The 12477-nt window shown below is 39.6% G+C and overlaps 1 protein-coding gene across 1 annotated transcript; it reads left to right on the top strand.

Moving 5' to 3' along the window:
- Positions 1 to 700: 700 nt before the first annotated feature.
- On the top strand, positions 701 to 6350 carry LOC103723120 (dynamin-related protein 5A). The gene is made up of 8 exons (XM_008813939.4): positions 701 to 1146; positions 1489 to 1680; positions 1779 to 1985; positions 2172 to 2600; positions 2704 to 2931; positions 3032 to 3227; positions 5003 to 5669; positions 5924 to 6350. Exons 1-8 carry the CDS (start codon positions 784 to 786, stop codon positions 6108 to 6110), a joined length of 2469 nt encoding a protein of 822 aa, XP_008812161.2. The 5' UTR covers positions 701 to 783; the 3' UTR covers positions 6111 to 6350.
- Positions 6351 to 12477: the final 6127 nt, after the last annotated feature.

The raw sequence follows: 12477 nt of genomic DNA, 5'->3' as shown, positions 1-12477 counted from the left end.
AAAGCCACACAGAAATTATTAGGTATATAGCGGATCTAAGATGAAATCATCTTAGATAGATTCCTATAATCCTAGAATGAAATTATTGGATTGAATTATTTTATTCTAGATCCACGATAGATTTGGTCTCCCTAATAATTTTATAGGATCGCATGACGGAAGATGCAGAGTGGTTGGAGAGTTGTAATATGGGACATATATTTTATTTCTATTCTTTACCTATTATTTTGACGAACACCCTTGGCAAATATTCAGTAAACTTAGTTTATCCTAGTTCAAATGAATGTTGGCTTGCAAACTTGATCAAGTGTTAAATGGGTCAATCCGGATTAGATAGGCTGGGTTCCTAAACTTGACCTAACTAGTTTAATAAAAGAGTCGTGCAAATCAACCAGTTTTGCAACACGAATCTACAAAAATCCAAACTGAACCTTTTTATTAGCTTGATTGTGGATGAGGGCAAGTATTGCCACCCTCACATGCCACGTTGGTTGTATCATCATCGTCAGCATATGATCTCATTGTCAAAATGTTCGAGTTCAGGAATCTTAAGTGACTCCTGATATGATTTTGGAATCAGATTTTGTTCAGTATTTTTCCAGGCGCCACCAAGAGAGAGCAAACCGGGAAACGGAGCGCATCCCGGTTAAAAAGCGGCTTTTCAGACGAAAAGCTCAGCGCGCCCGTCGACCGAAACCGGCTACTCCCGGTTCCAAAGGAGAACGGCTATTTCTCCCTCTCCTCTCCGCCCTTTCAAATTCTAAATCTCTCTCTGTGTCTCTCATGGCGAGCTCTACCCCAGTGAAGACTCCAAACCCTAAGACCCACTCCTCCTCCGCTCCTAGAAGAGCGCCGCTTCCCAACTCGATGGATTCCTCCGCCGCTGCCGGCACCGCGGCTGCCGATTTCAAGTCCCAATTCGAGGCCTACAACCGCCTCCAGGCCGCCGCCGTCGCCTTCGGGGAGAAGCTCCCCATCCCGGAGATCGTTGCCCTAGGAGGCCAATCCGATGGCAAAAGCTCGCTTCTCGAAGCCCTCCTCGGCTTCCGATTCAACGTCCGGGAGGTCGAGATGGGCACCCGGAGGCCCCTCGTCCTCCAGATGGTCCACGATCCATCCGCTCTCGAGCCTCGCTGCCGTTTCCAGGTGCTCTTTCCTCAGATCTTTAAGTCCATTACCTCACTAGGGTTTATCTGCTAGGCTTTTCTTTTAGGATTAGATTGTAGATTGATGCTTGAATCTGGTGTTAAAGGAAACCCTAGAATATATATTGGGGTATGATTTTACTTGTATTGGTTTTTCTGTGAGCACGCTATAGTAGTTGTGATCAAAATCTCTTTTCTATTGGTCTTAAATGACAAATGTGGATACTTAATTTCATAGATTTTGCATTGCAGTCATCGTTAATCTCGTTGCTCTATTCATAAAGATTGCATTTTTTGTATAATTGCTATAGTAGAATTATATACCAATTGCTTTAAATCACAGGAGGAAGATTCGGAGGAGTATGGGAGTCCGATGGTATTGGCTTCGGCCATTGCTGACCTTATTAGATCCAGGACAGAGGTGCATCTAAGAAAGATTCAAGCTGCAGTTTCTTCGAAGCCGATTGTGATGAGAGCAGAATACGCTCATTGTCCTAATCTCACGATCATTGACACCCCTGGTTTTGTTCTCAAGGTGCTTTTCTTGGCTGAAATCAAAAAATTAAAGAGATATCAGAAACTTATACCTCTTATTTAGAATATACTGGGTTACTCTCAATCCCCTCCTTGCAGGCAAAGAAGGGTGAACCAGAGTGTACACCAAATGAGATTTTGTCAATGGTGAAGTCCTTGGCAAGCCCACCTCATCGCCTTCTCTTGTTCCTCCAGCAAAGTAGTGTGGAGTGGTGCTCTTCACTCTGGCTAGATGCTATTCGTGACATTGATCCTGCTTTTAGACGGACAATTATCGTCATCTCTAAGTTTGACAATCGGTTGAAGGTATCACTGGATTACTTCTTAGCAGATTCGTTTCGTAGATCCATACCCATGTCTGTATGGGAAATTGTTGTTTTTTCATTTATTATCCTTTTTGTGTGTGTACGTCTGTTTCTTGGGTTATTATCCTTACAAATTGGTATAGATTGATCTCATAATGAAAACTAAACTGACAACAAATGCTTTCAGGAATTTACTGAACGGTGGGAAGTGGATAGTTATTTGAGTGCTAGTGGATACCTTGGAGAGAACACCCACCCTTTTTTTGTGGCTCTGCCTAAAGACCGTGGCAGCATCACTAATGATGAATTCCGCAGACAGATCTCTCAGGTAGATGTGGATGTACTGCGCTATCTGCGTGAGAACATCAAAGGAGGATTTGATGAAGAAAAATATGGTCGCTATATTGGTTTCAACCGTCTCAGAGAATACTTGGAAGCTGAACTTCAGAAACGATACAAAGAAGCAGCTCCAACAACACTTGCCTTACTAGAACAACGCTGTAGTCAAGTGTCCACAGAGCTAGCTCGCATGGAATCAAAGTTAAAGGCAACTTCTGATGTTGCCTATCTTCGGAGGACAGCCATGTTACATGCAGCTTCTGTTTGCAGTCATGTGGTATGCACTAATGGGACCTTCCTTTTGTTTGTCATTTTCTGCTTAGGCTTAATACAGTTTATGAAAATTTTTTTGAAAACATTATTAAAATTTGCTGTTGAAGGGGGCATTAATTGATGGAGCAGCAGATCCTGCTCCAGAGCAATGGGGAAAAACTACCGATGAAGAGCAGTCAGAGAGTGGTACTGGGAGGTGGCCTGGTGTTACTATTGCAGTAAAGCCTCCTAACCATGCCCTCAAACTCTATGGGGGAGCAGCGTTTGAGAGGGTAATGCATGAGTTTCGTTGTGCTACATACTCAATTGAATGCCCACAAGTATCTAGAGAGAAGGTAGAAATGAACCTTCCTTTGCTGGATAGTATATAAGTTTTACAGCAACTGTCTATTGGTCAAAGGTTGCTATATAATTTCCTTATATTTTTTGTATCAGGTTGCAAACATACTACTTGCTCATGCTGGCAGAGGTGGGGGTGGAGGAGTAACAGAGGCAGCTGCTGAGATAGCTCGTGCAACTGCACGGGCATGGATTGCTCCTCTTCTTGATACTGCTTGTGAACGACTTGCATTTGTTCTAAAAAGCCTCTTTGATCTTGCTATTGAGCGTAACCGCAGTCATGACTCAAACTGTAAGTAGAAATTTTGCACTTAATATTATATGGTTGGTTAAAATATCAGAAATTTGCTTTCTATCTAAAATATTAGTTGTTTATATGTGGACACCATATATATTCCATCTTTTTGAGAGATCATGGGTGTCATAGAATGCATTTAATGTGCTTCAGATTATATGATGATTGGATTTTTGTCATAGCGACAAAATTACCTTCTACTTTTTTTCGTACTTAAGAGTGGATAGAAAAGTGAAGGGGTAATATACTAATTATTTTATAATGTGAGAGGGAGTAAGCTATTCGATCCCTTCCTATGGATAGATTTATTCTATAATTGGGAGGGATATCCCCTCAAACATTACGGCGAGATTGTAGACTCTCTCTCTGGGCCAAAAAGGCTGTTTGGCAGTGTTGCTGGAAATTGGACCCGGGGGCGACCACTGGCTGAGAAAGAGGAGCTCCGGCAAGAGTGGCGGGTGGCGGTACGTTGGCGGGCTGTGTCCTCCGGAGAACCTGCAAGAAGCCGGTGGCCGAGGTTTCCGGCACTGGCCCTACGATGGTTAAGTCAGAGGGGGCTTTTGTGGAGAAAGAGAGAATTTTGCATGTAGAGATTAGAGTTCGAGCCCCCTTTCTGAAGGGGGAGGTTCCCCTTTTATAGGAGGGGTACCGGGTTACCTGTAATTCGACTGGACGAATTAAATGAGTTACCGTCATGATTGAGCATGATCGTGTAAATTAATGCGCTGCCGTGGAGGGCTAGACTGGAGCCATTGAGTTGTTGTGGGTGACCGGGCGTAGTTGAGTGAGTCAACTGGTTGTCGTGGGGGGGCCTGAGATTTTGAGTAGGCCGGAGATCCATGGAGACCACGCGCATTGATTGTTGGATAAGTCGGAGATCAGTGGAGGCCATGCGCATTAATTGTTGAGTAAGTTGGAGGTCTGTGGAGGCCTTGCGCATTAATTGCTGACAGTCGTTCAGGGCATGAACCTTGGTCATGTCGCGGCATGGCTGATGAGCGAAGCATGGTACGGTGAGGTTGCCGTAGGGTGTGGCCGCAACGTGTGAACGGCAAGGTCGACCTCCTGAGGTTGGCTTGGCATTTTGAGGTCGGGGATGTCGAGGTCGGGCGCCTCGAGGTCGGGCTCCTTCAGGTCGGACGCCTTCAGGTCGGGCGCCTCTAATCACGTGCCGGTGATGCGTTCACGTATTTTAAGGCAATCCGTTTTTCCCCCAACAGGCAGGATAAGGGAGGAAATAGGGGATTACCCTCCACTTACTCCCTATACAAACATGGCCTATGAGTTGGAATTTCATAAAAAGAACAAAGGCTGGAAGTTTATAAATGATGAGAGACACATGTACAACAGAAATTTCGGATCCACCTCATCTTAAAGAGAGGACTACTACTATTGCTTGTGCTTCTGCTCCTACACATGGTCCTAATTAGATGAATTGACGCTCGTCTTTCCCTCTCTCTCTTTCTCTACATCCATAAGACAGTTGAATGCTAGATTCTTCAAGGTACCCTTCCCCATCGTGCAAAATGTACTACTACAAGGTTTTTTGGTTTATTTAATCATGTCTAAAATCTCATATATGACATTTCAGTATTTTAGTTTGTATATAGTTGAATTTTGCTTGAACTTGAGTTCAAACTTGGCCGCCTGCATTGATAGGAGTATTTACTGAATGTGTGCAAGTTGATTATTTTTACTTCTTTTCTTCTCTTTATCTGGACATATCTTTTTTCTCTTGAATTGCTATTAACAAATTTTTATGTTGAGTGTAGATGGGCGAATGAATGGTGACATGGATGGATATGTCGGATTTCTAGCAACATTGAGGTGCTCGTACAATAATTTCATCCAAGATCTCTCCAAACAATGCAAGCAATTGGTGCGGCATCACCTTGATTCAGTCACTAGCCCCTATTCCCAAGTGTGTTATGGAAATGATTTCCTTGCTGACAGAGGCAGATTTATCCAGTTTCCTGCTGCGTCATTTTCTCTTGACCTATCAGATGGTTCAATGGCACAGGATGAAACATCTGGTATGGATCAGGAGAATATACCACCAAAAGATCAACAACATACAACACCTGAGAAAGCATCCGAATCCAAGGAAGTGCTCAGAGAAAGCCAAATGACAGTTCCTGAGACACCGTCCCCTGATCAGCCAAGTGATGTTTATGGGGTTAACAAGAAGGAAAATGGGAACTTAATGGATATTGGTGGAAGAAAGCGACAGGCAAGAGTAGCAACTAGTGGAAGAAATTTAGATGCTAACCGAAATCAAAGTACTAGTCTTTTGTTTCGTGCAAATAATGTTGGTTCAAAAGGAGGGTCATCATACTCTGAAATCTGTTCTATGTCTGCTCAACATTTTTCTAGAATACGTGAAGTCCTCATTGAGAGAAATGTGCCGTCAGCCTTGAATGCTGGATTTTTAACACCATGGTAGGTTTCTCAAGCCATTTTTGTAGTCCTAAAATAATAATACATGCATCTCATCTAACAATTCTCTGCTGCTTTTCTTCCCCTCTCACTATCAATCGTTCATTTATATGTCGAAACTGTTTGATAGCATTGGATCATGCATTATGCCTGTTATTAGAAGCATAACAAGTCACCATCCTAGAAAGTTCATAAGTATTCTCTTCTTGTCTGCATTATTCTTTATGCTGACTTTCATAATCTTCCGTGCCTTGCAGTCGAGAGAGGCTATTTGTGGCAATTGGCTTGGATTTATTTGCTGTGAATGATGAAAAATTTATGGACATGTTTGTGGCACCTGGTGCAATTGATGCCCTGCAGAGCAAACAACAGTCTCTTCATAAGCGTCAGAAGATTTTGCAGTCTTGTTTGAATGAGTTCAAAAATATAGCTCGGGCACTGTGATGGAGTTCTTTTTGATTGGAACACGGAGGATGTATGTGATCTGCTTGCAAAGATTTCACCTATAGACGATAGTAAACTTAGCAATTTGGCAATTAAACCCATTAATGTGTCAGTTATTTCATGGAAATGTCATCTTTCACTGATTTTGATCAGTGCAGATGTTTCTTTGTTTGACTGCTTGAAACCTTGCAAATTAGAAAATTGAATACATAACAAAGATATGGAAATGCATCTTTACAATTTTAAGGTCTTGTCTTGTTGATATATTAAGTCCCAGCGGATGGATTTATCATTCTCTTATTTGTTCTGGAGAGGAGAAATCAGTAATAGCAAGTGTAGATGTGATTGTAAGATGTAATCCCCATGGTAATAAATGTTTTACCTGTTATTGCATTTCTGGTGACATACCAAACCTTGGCAATAGGTTTGTAATCTATCACATGCTAATTATATATGGTTATGCATAGTAAACAAAAGATAACCGTAAGCATGGGATATTCTAGTAGAACACTTTATGCACCAAATGTGAGGCAATTCCTAGCATTGTGGTTTAAATGATACAACTACAATTCTATTTTCTTCATTGCTTATGTTAATCTGCTGTTTTTTACTGATACAGTTCATTACAATTTTCGGAACCTGAAATCTGAAATAGCACTTTGGTGAATTAGCAATGGTGCAGCATGCAAGATAGAATCAGGAGATCAAAATTTATGTTTGCCCAGAAATTTGAATATAATTTCAGCTGCCTTGAACAGGGCCTATGTAGAAAACACTCTAAACAGTCCAGCTGCCTTTACATTCTGACTTCATGATGGTGGGAGGGGTGTCAACTTATAATATTTGCTTTGATCATCCTTTTGGAAACAGTCTCTCAGTGGAACTTCTCAGAAAAACGATGATTTAAGATAATAGTTTTTCATGGAGAATTTGACTTTTCCATATCAATCAGGTCTAATATCTGAAACAGTGTAAGATGTTAGACTTGTTTAAAATTTAAAGCCCGTGATAATATGTGGATAATGCAGTGATCAGTCTTTATGAAACCATTATGAGAACTACAATAGTTTCAGTAACAGAAATATACAATTTAACCTGAAAAGTTAGACTGTCGGATGGGGTGTGGTTGTATGACAGTGCTCCGTAGTTGCTCGAGTGAAATGATCCTCCCTCATATCAATTAATTATTAAAAAGCTGACACCGTAATTGGATGTTAAATTTGTAAAATTGAATCCAATAACAATATGTGGGTTATACAATGATCAACCGAATATGAATAATTAATGATTTGAGAAACAGAAATTTACAATATAATATGAAAAATTAGATCAGTCATAGGGTTAGAAAAGTGCACAATCATCACTTGGAAGATTCTCCTCCCCACTGTGTTTATCACATTATTTAAGCATGAAGAAAACCATATTTGCATGTAGTTTTAAAAGAAACCTCATAGTTTTGTTCTTTTTAATACAAATATTTAAAATTATACCAAAATTATTTTCCATTTAGTGCAACTCTTTGATTAACTTTGTAGTAAATTGAGATAAAAACCATATTACCTAGTTTAGTTGTGTGCTGGCAATCCAGGATCTTGGGAGGGAGAACTGGGGATAGACCTAATCTTTGGCAATTTTTACACAAGTGGCTGCCCCAATACTCAAATCCGTGCCATTGCACTTGTCAGCCCAAGGCTTCACCATTCTATCAAGCAATGGTCCCTTGACCCTTGGAAGTAAATTGAGATACCCATTTTTTCCCCCTCGTAGTCAATAATTTTGGTGGTGCTGGACCAAGATTCATCAGTTTAAGTGTTGGCAACATTCAAGACAACATATTTTCCAGACAATACTCCTGGAAATCAATGAATGGAGGGGAAACATCGATCCAAGAGCTCAGAACTGTTTTCTGGTTGTTTTATGATGTATATTTGGGTTGGAAAGATGAGAATATTTGGCAAGGCGTCAAGCCTTTAACACCTTATCTGTTTTGATGAATTTTCAAATTTATTAGTCTGATGAAACTATTTTCTGATAATGCAGATTTATCACAGAATCAGATGACGCTTAATGAATTCTAAGCAAGGTCTTCTAACTTCCAGTATAGGAACTAATCTTTGGGAAAAAAATGGTTTTACACAGACACGCACACATTGAAAAAAAAAAATGGTGGTTAGACATGCTTCCTTATTGAAGTTGCATGGGGTTAAGTTTGTCTCAAGTGTATCCAGAGTTACATTAATGTTCAATGATTTTGATTCATTAGTTGCTCTCAGATTTTGCGAGCTAAATTTGCTGTAGAAAGACAAATTTTATTAATTTTGTTTATTTCTCAAGTTGCTTTTGACTTGGATGAGAAGTTTGGGTCTGGGTTCTGTAGAAGGATAAGCATGTGAATGTTTCAGAAGCTATGCAATTTTTCCAGTTTGTTCTTTCCGAGATTTGATGTATCATGACCTGCATTTATTTTTTTTAACTTATGAATACAAGAGGTTGTTGATTGCCTTTTTAAAACTTGATTGTTAAGGAAGGAAGATGGTGATCCTTTCCTCCATTTCCCATGTATCTTGTTATGTAAATGTTTTTCTTTCTGTATACCTGCACCTGAAGCACTATCAAGGATGGACGCTGGTTTGATGTAAACATATGGTAATCCTGAAAAAGGGTCTACTTCCATAATCTATCAGCTTGGTAGATATTCTTGGCCAAAGATTTCATGCTGGTCACTTTGAGGGCCTATCAAACTAATTATGCTTTTCCAGATAGAGTTCTGACTTCTGAGCTACCATCAGTTCAGGAATATTTGAACAACTGCTAGCATGATGCTTGTCATTGTTTAAACTGGAGATGAAATGTCATTCATTCACTTGCTGTTTTATACTTTTACTAGAGGCTTTGTTCTCAGGAATTGGAACCGGAGTATCGTTTACTAATCCTTGGTGCATCAGGTTAATGTTATACAATGAACTCCAGAAAGAACCTTGTTTCCTTATAGTCACTGATTGCATGTTTTCGAAGAATTTTCCCCTCTTATCTTCCCTGCTACGTTATTGCTCTGAACTTTAAATATCATTTTTCTTTAATTAAGATTTCGCCATCATTTATGACTTTTCTCAACTATTTGTTTCTTTGAAGATTAAGAATGCTGAACATTATAACATCATGATTCGCCACATTTTCTTGATTACCTTTCAGGATAACCCTGAAGTCCATATGATTGGACTTTCTATGCAATTATCAGCATCAACTTTTCAATTAGAGAATCACATTCCCCACTTCTCACTTCATCGAAATTGGCAGGTGTAACTCCTGGTGTGATATTGACAGGATTCCAGAAACGAGTATGTAGATGGAAATTGGATTTGGGCAGTGGATCATCCATTAGAACAAAGCCTAGAGTTTTTTTTGCCTTGCCTTTTTCTCAAAGATCCTAAGATGATGGCTCAGGGCCATATCATGGTTGTTTGACATGCCTAGTTGCAACTTTAAGATCATGGGATTGAAGCTTTTTTCTTCATAATTAAAGTTGAGATTCTTGAATAAAATGCTTGAGTACTAATTGATTAAATTACTTGCTTATCTATTCTTTTTCTTGTTATTTTAAATACACAATTGTGAGGATTCGTACGGGCATGTGTTTAGTTCTACATCGGTTATTCGCCGAAGAGATATTGGGTACTTATATAGAACTAAGAAACCTAAAAATATTTTCCGGCTAGTCTTTTTGGGTAAGGCCCTGGGTTGTTACAAATGGCATCAGACTGGATCCGACCTATGGCCCATATAGATTAGGAGACATTGCAGCATGGATTCGTTGGGGTTGATCACAGGCCGATCGTAGTGCTTGTGATTAGATATGAATGTCAGGATATGTGTTTAGTTTCACATTGGTTATTCACATGAGAGGTTGTGGGTTTTTACATGAATTGCACCTTTCTAGTTGAGGGATTAAAGTTAGCTTACACATCAAATGAGGTTTTTATAAGGTTGTTGAGACTGAAAGTAGTTATAAGAACTGACTGGAATTCAAGACAACTAGTGTGACTTCAACCTGAAGGCTCCAATATTGGTTTCAATTTAGATGTGAAAAATTAAATTAAGTCCAGCTATTTCGTTTGTAGAAAACGTTCAGAAATTGACGATTAATTAATTGAAAACTAAGAGGATGAGGGACAGATATATAAATACGCGACAGGAGTTGAAGATTATTTTTCCACAAGAGATGGATGTTGCCGTTTTCTTTGATTTTGACGTGTTCAGAGCTCACACGGGCCTTTCAACTTGGCAACAGAGCTTCTTGCTTTCCGCAAACAGGTTTTTGGCATTGGATTCTCCCATTAGTACGCATAATAAATGAGAGAATAGCTTAATCCAACCAAAACGAGCATAAAGAAAAGACAGCTAGTGTCTCCACCATTTCTGAGCATCAAGATGCTTCATCTATTTGCCTGGTCCCAATTGCCACCCCAAGAGTAGGGAGGAATTTACCACTACACAGTCTACAGAGGATGAATCTTTTGGAAAAAAAACGTAGAAAGGATGGATTGGGGGGGCATTTTAAAGATAGTGCAGGTAAAATATTGGGTTGTTGAGGATAAAAATCCAAGTGCCTGTTGAACTTTTTCAAGGTTGTGGCCAATGAATAAGTATGCAAGACTAACACTATACCATGAAAAATTAGTTGTTGTGTGGTGCTACCATTTACAATAGTATGAAATATTACTACAATTAGTTGGTTTTCTTCAGATGTCACCAACTGCAGGAACCGTTCAAGTACTTACATCCCTCTCGAAAAGTAGAAGTAATAAAAATATCAATGAGTTAAGATCTACGGAGAAACAGCGACTCCCTTCGGTAATGCCATCTTGGCTGAGGTGAGCTTGAATTGATTTGATGAGCTTTCTAGTCCATCCTGTACCCGATATTTTGTCCACAGAGCTCAGCTTTTGGTAGCGTTGGTTGTGTACTTCTTGTCCAGGCTCGTGACGATTTAGCCAAAGAAGATTTGTTGGTGAAAGGACTAGGATTATGAACATCATTAATACCATTTCCATGGGTTGGGAAAACTAATCAACAGGACTTGGTCTTAGAAAGAGAGAGAGAGAGAGAGAGAGAGAGAGGAGTGAGCAACAACAAGTGATAGAATGACTAGAAACAAACATAAGGGGTCCAGGCCAAGGAGGATTTGGTAATGAGCACCATCAGAGGGTTGCCAAAATTCAAAGTCTAGGCATTTCGACAGTAGTGGGTAGCTGGTGGTGTGACTTCTAGCATGCAAAGGTCTCCATCCTTTAGGTGCACAGTAGCCCCACATCAAATTGACTGTTTGACCTAATAGTGTTGAATACGATTATAGATAAAGAAGAGGTTGAAAAAGAGAGAGAGAGAGAGAGAGAGAGAGAGAGAGAGAGAGAGAGAGAGAGGAAAGGATCCATTCTAATGTGGACCCTCTCTTTGATTGGGAGGCGCTTGGTTGCATAAATGAGATGGCTGATAAGGATAGGATACTCAGTGTTTCTCAGGAAATGAGTTTGAACTCGCCTCACACTTCAGGCAGGGGAATAGTGGGATATTTTTCCAACCAGAAATATCTCATTAAAGCTTTCACAAGGTCCCAAGTTCGCCAGGGTGTCTATAACATGCCTCGGAGAAACTGTTCCTTCATCAAAGATTGCAAGAAAAATATCCTTTGATTTTCTTTTCTTTTATTTTTTTTACATGTTTTAGAATTATGGTGGGATTGTCGACAATCAGTTTATAGAAATATTAAACAAATTAACCATAAATGTCAAACAGCTGAGAAGAAAGTAAGCCAAGTTTTTTTTTTTTTTTTTTTTTTTTGCACCCTATCGTAAGTAAGTAAAAGGGAAAAGAAAATATTGATGATAATTGATTTAGTTTGACATCCAATGGCAGATAATTTGGCTTTTCTTCGATACCGATGCTAGCAAACTAGTTATCCAATATGTTTGTATGTTTTACTCGTCTGATGGCCAGACATTTCTTTCCATACTTTTCCCTTCAAGAGTACAAGTATAGGACCCAGTCTTCTACACTATGCTGGTTTCGATTTTCTCAAATTATATTATATGCATAAATCATGTAGTCAAACATGCATAAATATATTCTGTATATTTGCGTGCACGCTTGTATGTCCAATACTTTGTTTCAGTCTTTTAGTGCAAAAATAATTTGATCAAGCTATTGTTTTTCCTTGCCTCTCTTCGCCTGCCCCCTCCTTTTTATTGACCTGTCCATAGAAGGTAATCTTAAATTCTTATGATGAGCAATCACATTTTTGCTTTTTTGATGTAGTGCTGACCTTGTGTTAACAGCTTTTATTTTCTAAGTACTTCATAAACAGATATAC

This window comes from Phoenix dactylifera, chromosome 4 (assembly GCF_009389715.1).
Source record: "Phoenix dactylifera cultivar Barhee BC4 chromosome 4, palm_55x_up_171113_PBpolish2nd_filt_p, whole genome shotgun sequence".
NCBI classification, from domain to species: domain Eukaryota; kingdom Viridiplantae; phylum Streptophyta; class Magnoliopsida; order Arecales; family Arecaceae; genus Phoenix; species Phoenix dactylifera.
The sequence above is the reverse complement of the archived record's forward strand: the minus strand, read 5'-3'. Positions and strand labels throughout refer to the sequence as shown.

Excerpts from the sequence above, each read along its gene's own strand:
- LOC103723120 (XM_008813939.4), top strand. The coding sequence starts at position 784 with ATGGCGAGCTCTACCCCAGTGAAGACTCCAAACCCTAAGACCCACTCC. Across the intron at positions 3,228-5,002 it reads CCGCAGTCATGACTCAAACT|ATGGGCGAATGAATGGTGAC; the intron begins GTAAGTAGAAAT and ends TGTTGAGTGTAG. Across the intron at positions 5,670-5,923 it reads GCTGGATTTTTAACACCATG|TCGAGAGAGGCTATTTGTGG; the intron begins GTAGGTTTCTCA and ends CGTGCCTTGCAG.